Raw genomic sequence first — 18,086 nt, forward strand, 5'->3', positions numbered from 1 at the left:
TTATTCTGCTTACTTTTAACTTTGCACCTCATCATTTGTGAATTTATTTGTTGAATATGACTTTATATGTTATGTGTGTGAGTTATACAAACTGCGTAATCCACCTTGGTCAGGAGGAATGTTGTCCCATTTGGTGGTATACACGTGTACGGTTGAATGTCAATAAACTGAACTTGAACTTTAATAATACATTTGGTTTGAACATGTGCCAGTTGACACAAGTCTATCTGCAGTGGGAAGGGTCAGAAACTTTCAACTCCTGGGGATAGTATATGTCTTGGGTGCAGAACATAAATGCAAGCACAAGGAACGTGCTCCTGTGTCTTCCTTAAAAGGTTAAGGAGGGTCGGCTTGTCACCAAAACTGTAATGAGCTTCTGCAGGCAGGTGTGCTGTTGGAAGTGTCCTGAGTGATTACACCACAATCTGGCATGGTAATTCAAATGCAGAAAACGTTACAGTCATAGATAATGCACCTACAAGTAGAGGGTGTCTAACGACCTCACCATGATATTTAGTGTTGTTACCACCCAAAATCACTTGTCTCATGACTAACATCATCTAGAACCTCAAGAGGATTGGCAAGACATGAGCTTGATTTTGAGAGCAAGTCAGAAGCTGCATATTCCACTCTGAGTGACGCACCAACTGCACAGAACCTTTCCACCATTACAGCGCAAGGAATTAGCTGAGCTGTGAACCTCCAACAGTAACCACGAGGCTCCATACAATCCAGCTGCGCCACAGTGACACTGAACATCTTTGTTGCCTCACAACTTCAGCAGCCCAGGTTCAATCCCAACTTCCGGTGCTGTCTGTGTGAAGTTTGCACGTTCTGCCTGTGTCCATGTGGGGTCCACTGGGTACTCTAGTTCCTGACCATATTCCAAAGTTGGGTGGGGTCAGTGGGATTGTCAGTCACAGTAAGCTACCCCTGATGCAGGCAAGGTATGGGGGAAGCTGGCAGGTGGGGGAGTGACATCCAGTAATGTGCGGGAAAGGGAATGACAATACTGCCCTGAACCAGCAGAGACACAGTGGACCAAATGTCCTCCTAGATCACAATTAAATAAGTCTGTATGCTGGGCATCACTGTGATCTTGTACAGAGTTTGCACTGAGTACATGGAGACTGGAGTGTGTACGGGGAGACTACCAGGTGTGCAGGGAGACTGCACCATGCATGGGGCAACTGCACCGTGTTTGGGGAGATTGCACCATGTAGGAGGAGACTGCAGCGTACACAGGGAGACCTCGCCGTGTACAAGGACATCGCACCGTGTACAGGGAAAATTGCACTGTGTACAGGGAGACTGCTCTGTGTACAAGGAGATCACACGGTATAGAAAGAGATCGCACCATGTACAGGGAGACCTCAGTGCGTATAGGCAGATTGCACTGTGTACAGGAGATTGCACCCAGTACAGGGAGAGCGCACCGTGTACAGGGAGACTCTGCTGTGTACAGGGAGACCACTCAGTGTACAGGGAGACTGCGCCGTGTACCGGGAGACCGCACTCTGTTCAGGTGGATTGCACCGTGTACCGGGAGACCACGCAGTGTACAGGGAAATTTATACCGTGTACAGGGAGACTGCACCGTGTACCGGGAGACCGCACTCTGTACAGGTGGATTGCACCTGTACCGGGAGACCACGCAGTGTACAGGGAGATTTGCACCGCGTACAGGGAGACTGTGCCGTGTACCGGGAGACCGCACTCTGTACAGGTGGATTGCACCTGTACCGGGAGACCACGCAGTGTACAGGGAGATTTGCACCGCGTACAGGGAGACTGTGCCGTGTACCGGGAGACCGCACTCTGTACGGGTAGATTGCACAGTGTACAGGGAGACTGCGCTGTGTACTGGGAGACCACGCAGTGTACAGGGAGATTTATACCGTGTACAGGGGGATTGCACAGTCTACAGGGAGATTTGCACCGTGTATTGGGCAAAACAACATCACATGGACAGTAACCCTTGCAGAACGTGTCTCACCGTAAACAGGCACCTTCAGTGGATGGTCAGCAGGCGGTCCAAGAACGGTTTACAGCAAACGAGAGAAATATACACACTGATGGAGTGACAGAGCTGGTGAGAAGTTGATGAACAAAGAACAGCTAACTACCCCGCTGCATTCCCATGGCAACGGGCTGTGAGCTACATTCCCAGTGGAATTGTAATGAACGACGGCAGAATGGGAATTCGATGTGGTCACTGGCTGTGAATTGCTCACAGCTTCACCAATAGTAGTGAGGGTGACTACAGAGTGAATCAGTCAGCCGGGCACTCTCACTGGGCAGGTTTAACCAGCCGCCGGGAACAAGACTGTCTTTGTTAACGTTGTAGGAATGTAAAAGCGTTCCGTGCCCTGCGTTCTGATATCGAAACTGGTTGCCCGCCACACAGTCCCTCTCTTGCCCATTTCCCAGAACAGCTTATTTGCTTATCAGCTGCAGGCTGCAATGTTCCTCGGTCTCCGAGACTTGCTGACTTTGGGCGGTTACCAAGTTTGTCGATGCCCTTGAGCTACTCCATCACTTTCCCGTTAGATTTTCCTTCCTCCGGCCTTGTCTCGCCGATTCTCAACTTTACATACCATTCCCCTTCTCCTCCTCTCTCGCTGCCCTTTCACTTTCCCCGTCCATCAGGATATTCCGGTGTGTCGTCTATTTCCCGCTGGGAGTTGTATTCCAGCTGCCCTGCCCTTACTACAATGAAATGACCGGCAAGACGTGGAAAGGTAAGCATGGGAAATCATCTTGTAGGTAGCCGTATGACTCATTTCTGTTAACGCTGGAAACCCCAGGCACACTCTCCAATACCCTGTATGCCATTTCAGAGGGGAATTCCCCATTACCTGGGAGCTTTACCTAAGCGACGTGAACACAAAGCGCACTGGCAAATATAAATGTTGCTGAAATAAGATTTATAGAATCACAGAGCTGTTACAGAACAGAAGGCTATTGAGTCCACTTGAGTCCACTGTAAACATAATCCAGCTGGTAGCATCTCCCATCCCTCCTTCCATAACCCAGTGAATTTCTGCCAGCTCCCGGCTGTCGCTCTGAGTTCAAAGGTTGCCCTCTCTTATCGCCAAGCCATCACTGTGGAGAACCGTCCCCATGTCACGTTTGGTCCTCTGCTGGTACCTTCACTCTGTGATTCCCATTCAGCTTCTCACTTTATCCACTCCTTGATTTATCCCAACCTTAATTCCCATTGTCTGATGTTTCTGTTTCTAGAGAAAATAATTTAGGCGTCTGCAGACCAATCACATGCTTTGTTGCTTCTGAGATCTTTGCCCTCTCCTCAGGCCACAAGGTGAGAAGGTTACATACACAAGCGACAAGTGTCAGAAACAGATCCACAGATCGCAAGTTCTGAAGGCAAAAGTTTAGCGTGTCAAGTGACACAAACTCACCCAGCAGGAAAATGAATCGCTGAGATTCCATCAGCGGGATGTGCCGTTTTCTCTTTCTGCCAAGCTGCGGAGGCCGGGCGGGGATGTGCGGCATTGCTCTTCACTGTAGACGCGTGCACTCTCTCCTCAGTCCCTCACCGTCTCGGAGAGCTCCCAAGCATCGCTCAGATCTTCAGCTGAAGAGCCGGGACAACCAATCAGTGAGCTCGCGGGGTGGGGCCAGCATTTCAGAATAACAAAGAGCCCCGCTTCAATAGTGTTCATGTGACAGAGGGATTTCCTCGGCCAATTCTGCAGAGGATTACTTCACTAGTATAGTAACTTGTGGAAAATACTTCTTTTACCACATGCTAGGTTTCATAAAATTGTTATAACTGGGGATGGTAATAAGGACAAGCTTCCATTTTCTATTCAATACTCGCAATGGTGTGCGCCTCAATATCCTGAGTCAACCAAGTCCAGCTCCAGGCCTTCTCCTTTGGCTTAGCTTCTAAGCCCAGCTGAAACGTTTCTACTGACAGGAGAAGGGGCAAAAGTGGGTTACTGGCGCTTTAAAACTGGTCGCTTCGGGCAGATGGGACTTGTTAGCCGTGGTTGGCAGCTCATCTAGGAGATGGAAAACTTTGATCTCAAACCTCCGCTGCCTTGTGGCTATGCCCACTCATGGGGAATGCTTCAAGAGCATATCCCGAGGGAAAAATCCGGAGCTGGAGTCCCTAAGGCAGCCCTACGTTGGGTTCAGTGTGGACTGGCAACTCCTGCGACACTGCTGGTAGCAAACTGTATCAGTCTCCGCTTTATCTTTGGGTTAGAAACATAGAAACATAGAAAACCTACAGCACAATACAGGCCCTTCGGCCCAAAATGTTGTGCCGAACATGTACTTACTTTAGAAATTACCTAAGGTTCCCCATAGCCCTCTGTATTTTTCTGAGCTCCATATACCTATCCAGGAGTACCTTAAAAGACCCTATCGTATCTGCCTCCACCATCGTTGCGACGGCCCATTCCACGCACTCACCACTCGCTGCGTAAAAGACTTACCCCTGATATCTCCTCTGAACCTACTTCCAAGCACCTTAAAACTGTGCCCTCTCCTGCTATCCATTTCAGCCCTGGCAAAAAGCCTCTGACTATCCACATGATCAATGCCTCTCATCATCTTATACACCTCGATCAGGTCATCTCTCATCCTCCGCTGGTCCAAGGAGAAAAGGCCGAGTTCACTCAACCTATTCTCATAAGGCATGCTCCCCAATCCAGGCAACATCCTTGCAAATCTCCTCTGCACCCTTTCTATGGTTTCCACATCCTTCCCGTAGTGTGATGACCTGAACTGAGCACAGTACTCCAAGTGGGGTCTGACCAGGGTCCTATATAGCTGTTAACATTACCTTAAACTCAATCCCATAGATGATGAAGGCCAATACACCATATGCCTTCTTAACCACAGAGTCAACCTGCGCAGCAGCTTTGAGTGCCTTATGGACTCGGACCCCAAGATCCCTCTGATCCTCCACACTGCCAAGGGTCTTACTGTTAATACTATATTCTGCCATCATATTTGACTTACCAAAATGAACCACCTCACACTTATCTGGGTTGAACTCCATCTGCCACTTCTCAGCCCATTTTTGCATCCTATCGATGTCTCTTTGTAACCTCTGACAGCCCTCCACACCATCCACAACACCCCCAAACTTTGTGTCATCAGCAAATTTACTAACCTATCCACTTCCTCATCCAGGTCACTTATAAAAATCATGACGAGAAGGGGTCCCAGAAGAGATCCCTGAGGCACACCACTAATCACTGACCTCCATGTAGCGTATGACCCATCTATGACCACTGTTAACCTTTTGTGGGCAAGTCAGTTCTAGATCCACAAAGCAATGTCCCCTTGGATCCCATGCCTCCTTACTTTCTCAATAAGCTTTGCATGGGGTACCCTATCAAATGCCTTGCTGAAATCCATATACACTACATCTACTGCTCTACCTTCATCAATGTGTTTAGTCACATCCTCAAAAAATTCAATCAGACTTGTAAGGCATGACCTGCCTTTGACAAAGCCACGGTGACTATTCCTAATCACATTATGCCTCTCCAAATGTTCATAAATCCTGTCTTTCAGGATAATTTCCATCAACTTATCAACCACCGAAGTAAAACTCACTGGTCTATCATTTCCTTGGCTATCTCTACTCCCTTTCTTGAATAAAGGAACAACATCTGCAACCCTCCAATCCTCTGGAACCTCTCCCATCCCCATTAATGATTCAAAGATCATTGCTAGAGGCTCAGCAATCTCTTCCCTCGCCTCCCACAGTAGCCTGGAAGATTATAAGGCTATCTCATCTGGTCCCGGAGACTTACCCAACTTGATGCTTTCCAAAAGCTTCAACACATTCTCTTTCTTAATGTCGGTATGCTCAATCTTTTCAATCCACTGTAAGTCATCCCTATAACCACCAAGATCCTTTTCTAAAGTGAATACTGAAGCAAAGTATTCATTAAGTATCTCTGCTATCTCCTCCGGTTTCATGCATACTTTTCCACTGTCACACTTGATTGGTCCTATTCTCTCAAGTCTTATCCTCTTGCTCTTCACATACTTGTAGAATGCCTTGGGGTTTTCCTTAACCCTGCTCGCCAAGGCCTTCTCATGGCCCCTTCTGGCTTTCCTAATTTCTTTCTTAAGCTCCTTCTTGCTAGCCTTATAATCTTCCAGATCTCTATCATTTCCTAGTTTTTTGAACTTTTTGTAATCTTTTCTTTTCTTCTTGACTAGATTTTCAACAGCCTTTGTACGCCGTGGTTCCTGTACTCTACCATCCTTTCCCTGTCTCATTGGAATTTACCTATGCAGAATGTCACGCAAATATCCCCTGAACATTTGCCACATTTCTGCCATACATTTCCCTGACAACATCTATTCCAATTTATGCTTCCAAGTTCCTGCCTGATAGCTTTATATTTTCCCTTACTCCAATTAAACGATTTCCTAACTTGTCTGTTCCTATCGCTCTCCAATGCCATGGTAAAGGAGATAGAAACTGCTCTCCCACTGAGGGACCTGATACCTGACCAGGTTCATTTCCCAATGCCAGATCAAGAACAGCCTCTCCTCTTGTAGGCTTATTGTGTCAGGAAACCTACCTGAACACACATAACAAACTCCACCCCATCTAAACCCCTCTAGGGAGATGCCAATCAATATTTGGGAAATTAAAATCTCTCACCACGACAACTCTGCTATTATTACACCATTCCAGAATCTGTCTCCCTACCTGCTCCCTCGATATCCCTGTTACTATTGGGTGGTCTATAAAAAACAACCAGTAGAGTTATTGACCCCTTCCTGTTTCTAATTTCCACCCACAGAGACTCGGTGGACAATCTCTCCATGACTTCCTCCTTTTCTGCAGCCGTGACACTGCTTCTGATCAGCAGTGTCACTCCCCCACCTCTTTTACCTCCCTCCCTGTCCTTTCTGAAACATCTAAAACCTGGCACTCTAAGTAACCATTCCTGCCACTGAGCCATCATGGCCACAACATCATAGCTCCAAGTACTGATCCACACTCTAAGCTCATCCGCTTTGTTCATGATTCTTCTTGCATTAAAATAGACACATCTCAAACTATTGGTCTGAGCGTATCCCTTCTCTATCACCTGCCTATCTTCCCTCTTGCACTGTCTCCAATCTTTCTCTATTTGTGAGCCAACAGCCCCTTTCTCCATAGTCCTGACGAAGGGTCTCGGCCTGAAACGTCGACTGCACCTCTTCCTAGAGATTCTGCCTGGCCTGCTGCGTTCACCAGCAACTTTGATGTGTGTTGCTTGAATTTCCAGCATCTGCAGAATTCCTGTTGTTTGCCTTTCTCCATCTCTTCAGTTTGGTTCCCACCCCCCAAGCAATTCTAGTTTAAACTCTCCCGAATAACCTCAACAAACTTCCCTTGCCAGGATATTGGTCCTCCTTGGGTTCAAGTGCAACCCATCCTTTTTGTGCAGGTCATGTCTGCCCCAAAAGAGGTCCCAATGATCCAGAAATCAGAATCCCTGCCCCCTGCTCCAATCCCTCAGCCACACATTTATCCTCCACCTCACTCTATTCCTATACTCACTGTCGCGTGGCACAGACAGTAATCCTGAGATTACTACCTTTGAGGTCCTGCTTCTCAATTTCCTTCCTAACTCCCTGTGGTCTGTTTTCAGGACCTCCTCCCTTTTCCTACCTATGTTGTTGGTACCAATATGTACTACGACCTCTGGCTGTTCACCTTCCCACTTCAGGATATCATGGACACGATCAGAAACATCCCGACCCTGGCACCTGGGAGGCAAACTACCATCCGTGTTTCTTTCCTGCATCCACAGATTCACCTGTCTGACCCACTAACTATAGAGTCCCCGATTACGAATGCCTTCTTTTTTCCCTACCCTTCTGAGCCACAGGGCCAGGCTCTGTGCCAGAGGTGCGGCCACTGCTGCTTCCCCCAAGTAGGCCGTTCCACGCGCGCCTCAAACAGGAGTACTTGTTGTTAAGGGGGACAACCACAGGGGTACTCTCTAGTATCTGACTCTTGCCCTTCCCTTTCTTGACTGTTACCCACTTACCAGTCTGTTGAGGGTTCATCAGATGTGTGAAGAGGTGGAGCATGCCACATGGGCTCTCCATATTGTACTGCCCAGACTTGCATATCTGGACATCTAGGACACAATATCCATAGTCAACTCTGACCAATGGAGGCCTCAGACTGAGACCACATGCTAGCTCAGAGCAGAGCAATCCCATTGGTCATCCTCCCTTTAACACAAGAGATTCTGCAAGTGGTAGAAATCCAGAGAAACACACAGAAAATGTTAGAGGAACTCAGCAGATTAGGCAGCATCTATGGAGAGAAAAAAGCAGTGGATGAATAAACAATGAACTCCCTTACTTCCTCCGACCACTCACTTATGCTGGGAGATCAATCTCAGTGTCCAGTGAACTTGCCCACCCAGATAGATTGTTGGTGCCAGATGGTGTAGTTTGAATATCTCAGAAACTGCTGGTCTTCTGCACAACAGTCTCTGGAGTTTATAGAGAATGGCGTGAAAATTAAAAAAAACATCCAGTGAGCTGCAGTTCTGTGGCTTGTTAAAGAGGGAGGTCAGCAGAGTATGGTCAGGCTGGTTCAAACTAACGGAAAAACGACAATAACTCAAATAACCACGGGTTGCAACAGTAATGTGCAGAAAAGCATCTGTGAATGCACAACACATTGAACCTTGAACTAGATGGGCTACAGCAGCAGAAGACCATGAAGCTACACTAAGGGGCCACTTTATTACGTACAGGAGGTACCTAATAAAATAACCACTAAGTGTATATTCTCCGTCCATGTTCTATATGCTGCATTCTGTGTTCTGGCATTAAGCATGATCTCCTTCTTGTCTCCACTTACTTTGTCTCCACTTGAACTTTGCTACCAACCTAGTACATTCGGAATCCACCCAAGATTAGATGTTACGCAGTCAGGGATGATAGTGTTGGGTAGTAACATGGTCAGGGGTGAAGGGTCAGCCAGTAACAGGATCATGGGTGAAGGCGTCAGGGGATGACAGGGTCAAGGGTGTCCCTGAACACGGACCAAGGATTCTGCTGACTGGTTGCAGCCTCCAGGACACTGCAGTCTAGAACTCGGACTGTAACCCCGTACAGGAAGAACTGGTTCAACTGATGAGAGGGAACTCCACAGGTGGAGCAGTGTCTGTGGAGTTAAAACAGTGGTCGACATTGTGCTGACGCAGTGTGCCATTATGAAATCAATCATTTCACTTCCTCTAGCTGTTCATTTCTCACTGGATCCCAAATCTGCTGCCTTTTGTGTCCCCATTCAGTCATGTTACTTGAAAGAAAGCAATACACTCAAAATCTGGGATGGGGAATAAAGGCCAAAACATGGGTTGGATGAGGCCCAATAGTCCCTCTACACTGTCCCGTCCCATCCTCCTGGGGCTGGCAAAGGAGGTCCTGGAAGTGGGTAGTGGCGAATTCCACCCAGGTGGACTATCTAGTGATAGTCCATGGGTCCTGGAAGTGGACAGCAGAAGATTCCACTCAGGTGAACTACCAAGTAACCATGGAGAGGGAAAACACATTGTCTAGGGGTACCATGGACATGACCTTAGACTACTGGGGATAAATGTCATCCCAGATCAGGAAGGGGACATTTTAATTTAATTTATTTTTGTGCTAGTGATTGTGTTAGTTACTGTTATTGTCTCTGTGTTTGTTGTAATATTGTAGAATGTAATCTGTAATAAATGTATTTTTGTAAAAGAAAAGTGATGAGGACAGGGTGAGTTAGACCAATATAATGCTTCATCCATGCTCTGAGAGTGAGTTTGAAAGTGTGGCTCTAACCTCAGGAGAGTACGTGCTTCTACTTCTCATACTTCATGGTTTTCTATGTTAGAATCTTAATTCAGTTTTAGAAGTTGGACTGTGAACCTATACACACACACTATAGGAATTGACATCAGTCGGGTTCTTTGCATGCAGTGAGACAATGCTATCTGTTTCTGATAATCAGTTGAAATATCTTAATACTTATGCCAAGCCGTGATAAGTGGCTTTCTATTTTCTCCGTACTTTGTGACCTTCAGTCAGAAGGCAACCTCTCCGGAACCACACCACATCTTTTTTAAAGAAGGTTAAAGCACTTTACCAATATAAGATCTTTGAGAAAATAAGCTACATTTAATTGCCAAATTTCATTGCTGGATTGTTAGTGACAATCATAAGAAAATGCAGATGTGGAAATCTAGAACAGAATTAGGAGGTGCTGGAAACACTCAGTGGATCAGGCCACATTTGTGGGAAGAGAAACAGAGACAACATTTCATCAGAACTGTGAAAGGGAGAAAAAGGAAATTGTTTTTGTCAGATTAAAGCTGAGGTAACCACAGGTGTGAGATGTAAACCTGGTGATTTTATCAATGTGTGAATGGGGGCAGTTAGAGAGTGAGAACATGGTCAAATGGACATAGACAAAACAAGACCCAAGAGACAGTAGATGCTGGAATCTGGAGCAAAGTAGTCCAGATACAAAGTCTGACCCAAAACGTTAATTACTTTTCAGCTGTGACCCATTTTGGGCTTTTTTCTGTCCTTGATTATTGTTTATTGGTGTCTGCATAGCTGGATTTAAATTGGTCATATGCTCAAAGCTATATAAACTGACTAACCTTATCCAGTATCTAGTAAGTCACCCCACTACAGAGTGATGTATTCTTGAAACAATGAATGTGTGGCCTATAATACATTCTGAAAACCATGAGAGTCATTTAATAGCAGGAAGTTGGCTCCAGTTACATTTCCATAAGCAAGAAAAATGAAGCTGGTAATCCTGTCAGCATGAAGGTTATTCAGTAAAATAATGGTTTTTCTCAAGAGGCATTTCAGAGCGTCTTCTCAACTGTAATTATTTGGCAGTGGAATGTTGTACTCCAAACAGTGGACTATCAGCAGTGTAGCACTCCCCAATACTCACTGATTCTTTGGAGTTGGAGCTCAATTGGGTTAGAGAAATTACAAATGGCAGGCATAAACTTGTACCTTAAAGCTAAAAAGGAAGAAAAAGAAAAATATGTCAAAGAATCACTTGAGGGAGATAATCAATCTGACGAAGTCAACATGTAAGTAGTTCCTCAAATATACAGTACAGTTTGTAATTACTCGTGACTTCTTTATTTTTAAAGTTGGTAATTATGGTATCATGTTTAATATGAGTTATCATGCTTATAAATTTAAGCATGACCGAAGGCTAGTAGAAATGGAACTGGAGCCATCTCCCTGATATTAAAATATATAATAGTTTTGGTCAGATTCTGAACAAAAACAAATTTTGCCCACAGAAACAAAGGTCAGCAGCTCACTGATGAGGTCAGGTCCCCAGGGTAGGACCAACCTACTGAGGAAATACCCCAGTATTTCACACCATTGCCTCAGGGGACGCTGCACCTCTAGAAAATTGTTCAGACCGTATTGCCGGGGTTTTATCATTGCTCAGGGGCCTTGTGATAAACAAAAAAAAAACACGTCCCAGAAATACCAGCTAAATTTGCAAACCACTAAAACTGTCATCTACACTTGTTCATTTGCAAAGAGGAATACCTTTTCTGGTATTCAGCCGTGGGAAGCTTTGATGCTGCTGAGAAGGTGCCCAGACTTGGTTAAACAACACACCTTCATCTCAAGTATTGTCTCGAGTATGAAACAAAATCTAAAAGTGTGGGAGGGTTGTAAAGATGTTGAGATGCCTGCATGTTCACACCAACCTTAATGTTCAAAGTCCACGTAAATTTATTACCAGAATACTGATGTATATGTCACCATATACTAGTTTGAGATTCATTTTCTTGCAGGCATTTACAGAAAATAAATGCATTAGAATTTATGAAAAACTATACAAAAACAAAGACTGATAAACAACCAGTTCAAAAGAAGATAAATTGTGCAAATAAAATAAATAATGCTGAGAACAGCAATCTTTGGAAGTGAGTCTAGGTTGTGGTTAGTGAAGTTATCCACGTTAAGCTAATATCATGGTGTCACCAAACAGTGGAGACCACCAGCACACCCCGTCTGGAGGTAGTGAAGAACTCCTAGGAAACTGGGGGTGATGGGGGAAGTGAGTCTGTCTTTAAACGCTCACACAGAGTAGTTTGAGGAATTGGGTGTGACATAACAGTAATGTTAACACTGGTGAAAGACACTATTTTAAAAGAAGGAAGGAAAGAGAGTGAAGGGGTTTACAAATGTTGAAGCCGGGTGAGGAATAGGATATGGGTAGGAGCACACTTGGGCTTGGGTTCTGGTAGATGTCACCCCTGGCCAATATCAGGCAGGCAGTGGAGGAGTTGAGCACTGTGACGTCTTCCTGATCACTGGAGGGGATTTCAACTGGGCCAGCTTGAAGAAGCCTTTTCCCAACTACCACCAACATATCACTTGTGGAACCAGTGGACAATACACTTGATCACTGTTGCAGCACCATCAAGAATGCTCACCATTCCATCCCACAGCCAGACTTTGGCATGTTGCATCACCTTGGCTGTACTTCTACCTCTGGTGTACAGGTAGGGACTGAATACTGCAGCACCAGGGGTGAGGACCACGAAGGTGTGGTCAATGGAGAAGGAGGAGGAGTGCTGACTGGACTGCTTTGAATTGGTGGGCTGGACAACATGCAGGAATTTAAATTTGAATATGAATGAATATGCACAGTTGCCACTGACTTCATCACGATGTGTGAATGTGTGTGTGCCTTTGAGAACATACAAGAAATACCAAACCCAAAAGCTGTGGATAAACCAGGAGATTCACAGTTTAGTGAGGGATAGCTTTGTGGTGTTCAAGGTCGGTGATGCAGAACTGTACAAGAAGACCAGGTATGACCTGTGGAAGACCATTTTATGAGTGAAAAAAAACAATTCTAATTGAAGTTAGAGACAGAATTGGATGCACAACAGCTTTGACAGGGTTTGCAGGCCCATCACAAGGTGAAACCTAACATCATTAATGGCTGTGATGCTTTATTCTTATTATAATGCTGTGGTGATTATGGAGACTTGGTTAAGAGAGGGACAGGAATGGGTGCTTAATGTCCCAGGGTTTTGATACTTTAGAAAAGATAAAGAAGGGGTAAAATAGTTAGGGGAGTTGCACTACCAATCAGGGACAATATCAATTGCACTCAGAGGGACATAGTAGAGGGATCGTCCACTGAGTCGACAGGGGTAAGAAGGGTGAATCATTGATGGGATTGCACTACAGACCCCTCAAGGGCCCCAGTACATTGAGGAACAGATATGCAGGCAGGTTAAAGAAAGGTGTAAAATCAAGAGCATTGTTGTCATGGGGGACTTACAGCTTCCCAAATATAAAGTGGGACTTTCTTAGTGCAAAAGGTTTAGATGGGGCAGAATTTATTAGATGCACCCAGGAGGGTTTCTTAAATGAATATGTGGATAGTCCAACAAGAGCAAAGGCTGTACTGGATCTGGTCTGATAATGAGCCAAGTCAGGTGACTGACCTCTCAGTGAGTGAGCAGTTAGGGAACAGTAATAACAACTTCTTAAGTTTTAATATACCTGTAGATAAGCATAAAATGGACTTTGCAGGAGAATAGTAAATTGGAAAAGAGTAAGTTATGACAGAATTAGGCAGAAACTAAGGAGAGTTAGAAACATAGAAACATAGAAAACATAAAGCACAATACAGGCCCTTCAGCCCACAAATCTATGCCAAACATGTCCCTACCTTAGAACTACCTAGGCTTTACCCATAGCCCTCTAATTTTCTCAGCTCCATGTAGCCATCCAGGAGTCTGTTAAAAGACCCTATCGTTTCCGCCTCCACCACCACCGCTGGCAGCCCATTCTACGCACTCTCTGCGTAAAAAAACTTACTCCTGACATCTCCTCTGTACCTACTTCCAAAAGTTGATTGGGAAGAGTTGTTTTTCAGCTTTTTAAAGAGTATGAAAGAGGTTACAGCCCCAGTTCCTGATGGGATATATCTCAGGATATTGAGAAAAGCAAGAGAAGCATTCTCTGAATGGCATTCTCCATTAAGGGCAGACTGTGTCGATCCTGAATCAGTCTCTACAATCACGCACCAATATACACCTCTTTAGGGGGACATCAGAGTTGACTAGGATGATCTCACTACTATTATATTTAGTGGAGTCGTTACCCCATGACCCTGGCATACTCCTTTCTGGGATGTAGTGTATCTTTCTCTCTTTTGTTCTCTCATATACGTTCTAGGAAAAGATACAGGAGTCTGGAAATCCAGATGGTCAGACTCAAGAGCAGCTTCTACTCCACCTGAGTCAGACTCCTGAACTAGTCACTTCTCTCACATTTCCTTCCTGGTGAGGCTGCTACTTTTAAAAGAATGTGAGGGGGAACTCATTGAAACCTACAGATGTTGACAGGGTGGATGTGCAGAGGTTATTTCCTATGGTGGGGGTATCCAGAACTAGAGGGCACCTTTTAGAGCAGAGGTAAAAAGGAATTTTTTTAGCCAGAGAGTACTGAATCTGTGGAATGCTCTGCCACAGACTGCGGTGGAGGCCATGGGTATATTTAAGGTGGATTAGTCAGAGCATCAAGGATATGGTGAGAAGGCAGGTATATGGGGTTGAGTGGGATCTGGGATCAGCCATGAATGGTGGAGCAGAGTTAAGGGGTGAATGGCCTAATTCTGCTGCTATGTCTTATGGTCTTATGGTTCTTGAATTCTTAACTTTAACTGTCCCTCTCTCAGTTATTCCATGCGGATACGATAGGAACTTTTAAGAGGCTCCTGGATAGTACATGGAGCTTAGAAAAATAGAGGGCTATAGGTAACCCTAGGTAATTTCTAAAGTTCATGTTCAGCTCAGCATTGTGGGCCAAAAGGGCTATATTGTGCTGTAGGATTTTCTATGTTTCTATGTTTCTAATATTGCCACTTTAGTGTTTGTGATTGCACTACGTCAGACTGCTTTTCTCTTTCTGCTGTATTTATTGTTGTATTTGAACAAATAATTTCATTTCATGCTGGTGTATATGGTAATAAACTGACTTAAACCAGAAACTGAATCTTGCAGTTTGGTTTGGTTTTGGGCTTCCACTGGGAACTTGCACTGAGCAGATCTGGGTGGGGTAATTCTTGGGTTGAGCAAGGCGTGGGCTGTCAGTCATGTGAAAATTAATATGGGAAGTAACTTCTGTGGGCATGAGCTTTGCCTTGAATGCAAAAGAGGAGAGGGTACTGTAGCAGGAGTCTGTGTGCAAAGAAGTTCCATTGTTGCCCTCCGCTCAGGGCCCCTTGGACCTCTCTCTGTCACTCCCCCTCCTCTGTAGGTGTCATGGTAGCATAGTGATTAGCACAACTCTGTTACAGCTTGGGGCATTGTAGTTTGGAGTTCATTTCCTACGTCACCTCTAAGGAGTCTGTATGTCATTTGTAAGGAGACTTCCATGTGGAATGGGTGGGTTTTCTCCAGGTCCAGAGACATACTGTTATTTAGTCATTGTAAATTGTCCCGTGATTTAGGCTAGGTGTTCCAGGGGTAGAGGCTTGAAGAGCAAGAGGTGTCCACTCTGTGCTTGAAATAAAATTTATGAGACTTTTTTTGCAGAATATATTCCTTGCAAGTTTCCTCTATGACCAAATTTTGCTCGCCTCTCTTAATATCTTCCCAAATGGTTAGTGTCAAATACTGTGGGAGAAACACTACAGGATATTTTACTATGCTTGGGAGGATTAACATAGAACAGAGTACACAGACCACAGAATATAGAACTTAAAACATTGAATACAAAACATGAAACTTAAAATAGTACAATTTAGAGCGGCCCCCTATACTTTCTGTACACTCTCGACCATGCGTGGCCTGATTCTGCACTAATTCTACTTATAATTATGCAAATAATACCATGATAGTGGGTTGTCTCTAAATAACGATGAGTCGGAGAACAGGAAGGAGCACTTAGTGACACGGTGTCATGACAACAACCTTTCCCTCATTGTTTGGCAAAAGAGGTAATGATTGACTTCAAGAAGGAAATGGTGCACTGAATTTCAATGCCATTTTTCAGCCCATTTTTCCTACTGGTCCAGATCCTGCAAGCTTTGATAGCCTTCCTTGCTGTCACGAATCTTGGTGTCATTCACAAATCATTAATACAGATGTCAAACAACAGACCCAGCACTGATCCCTGTGGCACACCACATTCACAGCCCTCCAATCAGAGATGCAACCTTCTACCACCATTCTCTCAAACATGAGGAAATCTGCAGATGCTAAAATTTCAAGCAACACACATAAAAGATGCAGGTGAACGCAGCAGGCCAGGCAGCATCTCTAGGAAGAGGTACAGTTGACGTTTTGGGTCGAGACCCTACGTCCTGACGAAGGGTCTTGACCCAAAACGTCAACTGTACCTCTTCCTAGAGATGCTGCCTGGCCTGCTGCATTCGCCAGCAACTTTTATGTGTGTTACCGCCATTCTCTGACTGCTCCTGCTAAGCCAATGTTGAATCCTATTTACTACCACATCCTGAAAGCCAAGCAACTGAACCCTCCTGACCAGCCTCCCATGAAAGATAGTAAATGTAGTCTATACAGACAATATCTACTATCTTTCCTTCATCAACTTTCTTCAACCTTCTTGAATTACTCCATAAGATTGGTTCGAAACACACATATCTTGGCTATCCTTAATCAGGCTCTGTCCATCAAAGTACTTACACATCCTGTCCCTTACGATACCTTCCAATAATTTACTTACTAGTGACATCAGGTTTAATGGCCTATAATTTCCCATCCTATGCTTAGAGTCTTTCTTGAACAACAAAACAACATTAGCTATCCTCCAGTCCTCCAGTACCTCACCCATGGCTAATGTTTGCCATAGCCTCCCACGTGGCCTGATATAACATCTTGCCTGTCTTTGGGGACCTACTCACCCTAATTTGCCTCAAGACTGCAAACACTCCTAAAGGGGGACTTTCTGAAAGGCCTTATGAAAGGTAGTAGATTTGGTCTTTATAAACAATATCTCCTACCTTTCCTTCATCAACTTTGCTAGGAAGCTACTTGAATTACTCTGTAAGATTGGTTAGAAACACACCCATGTTGACTATTTCTAATCCAGCTCTGTCTATCCAAGTTATTATACATCCTATCCCTTTCAATGCCTTCTAATAATTTACTTACTAGTGACATCATGCAGCAAACACCTCCTTTTGTGCAATCCAGACATGTTCTATGAACTGTCTGCTGTTTAGTGTCAGTTTTATAGACTGTGTCCATCTCCTAAGTAAACACAGATGCAAAAATTCCATTTAAGATCTCCCCATCTCTTTTGACTCATGCATTAGTGACCACCCTGATTTTCAGCTGGACCAATTTTGTCCCTTGCTATCCTGCTGCACTCACTCTTAATGCACTCTATCTATCAAAGTCTTTGGGATTTTCACTGCCTTGGTGAAGCAACTAGCATGATCAAAGACCCTACCTCCCTCTCTTTCACCATCTCCCAATGAGGAGAAGACACAAAAGCCTGAACACATGTACCACCAGCCTCATGAACAATGTTGACCGCAGTGCTATAGGACTATTGAATAGTTTATGTAGGAGATGTGGGTGGGGGCAGTATCGATAGTAGTGGAAGGGAAACCCTGTTCACCGAAGGAGGACATCTCAGATGATCCAGGATGGAAAGCCTCATCCTGAGAACATGCGACACAGATGGAGAAACTGAGATATGGGAATAGCATTTTTACAAGTGACATGGTAGGAGAGGTACAGTCAAGATACAGTAGGTTTATAAAAGATTTCAATAGACAGTCTGTCAACAGAGATGGAGACAGAGAGACTGAGAAAGGGGAAAGAGGAAAGAAGAAAGAGGTGTCAGAGATGGGCCAAGTAAATTGGAGGACATGGTGAAGTTGATGAAAGTGATGAGAGCATGCATGCAAGAAGCAGCACCAATGCAGTTGTTAATGTAGGTAGAAAGAGTTTGGGAGCATTACCCAGAAGGCTTGGAACATGGACTCTTCCATGAAGCCAACAAAAGAGCAGGCGTAGCTGGGGCCCTTGAAGGTGCCCATT

General features: G+C 44.8%; 1 protein-coding gene across 2 annotated transcripts in view; it reads right to left on the reverse strand.

The window, feature by feature from the left end:
* The window catches only part of LOC134339351 (adhesion G protein-coupled receptor E2-like), a 71,604-nt gene extending 68,026 nt beyond the window's left edge, over nucleotides 1-3,578 (reverse strand). For both annotated transcript variants that reach the window (XM_063035778.1, XM_063035777.1), the window contains exon 1: nucleotides 3,423-3,578. In XM_063035778.1, coding sequence (XP_062891848.1) covers nucleotides 3,423-3,516 — 94 coding nt within the window. In that variant the 5' untranslated portion in view covers nucleotides 3,517-3,578. The remainder of the gene's footprint in view (nucleotides 1-3,422) is intronic.
* Between the last annotated feature and the right edge of the window lie 14,508 nt (nucleotides 3,579-18,086).

The sequence above is a fragment of the Mobula hypostoma genome, chromosome 29 (genome assembly GCF_963921235.1).
Source record: "Mobula hypostoma chromosome 29, sMobHyp1.1, whole genome shotgun sequence".
NCBI lineage: Eukaryota > Metazoa > Chordata > Chondrichthyes > Myliobatiformes > Myliobatidae > Mobula > Mobula hypostoma.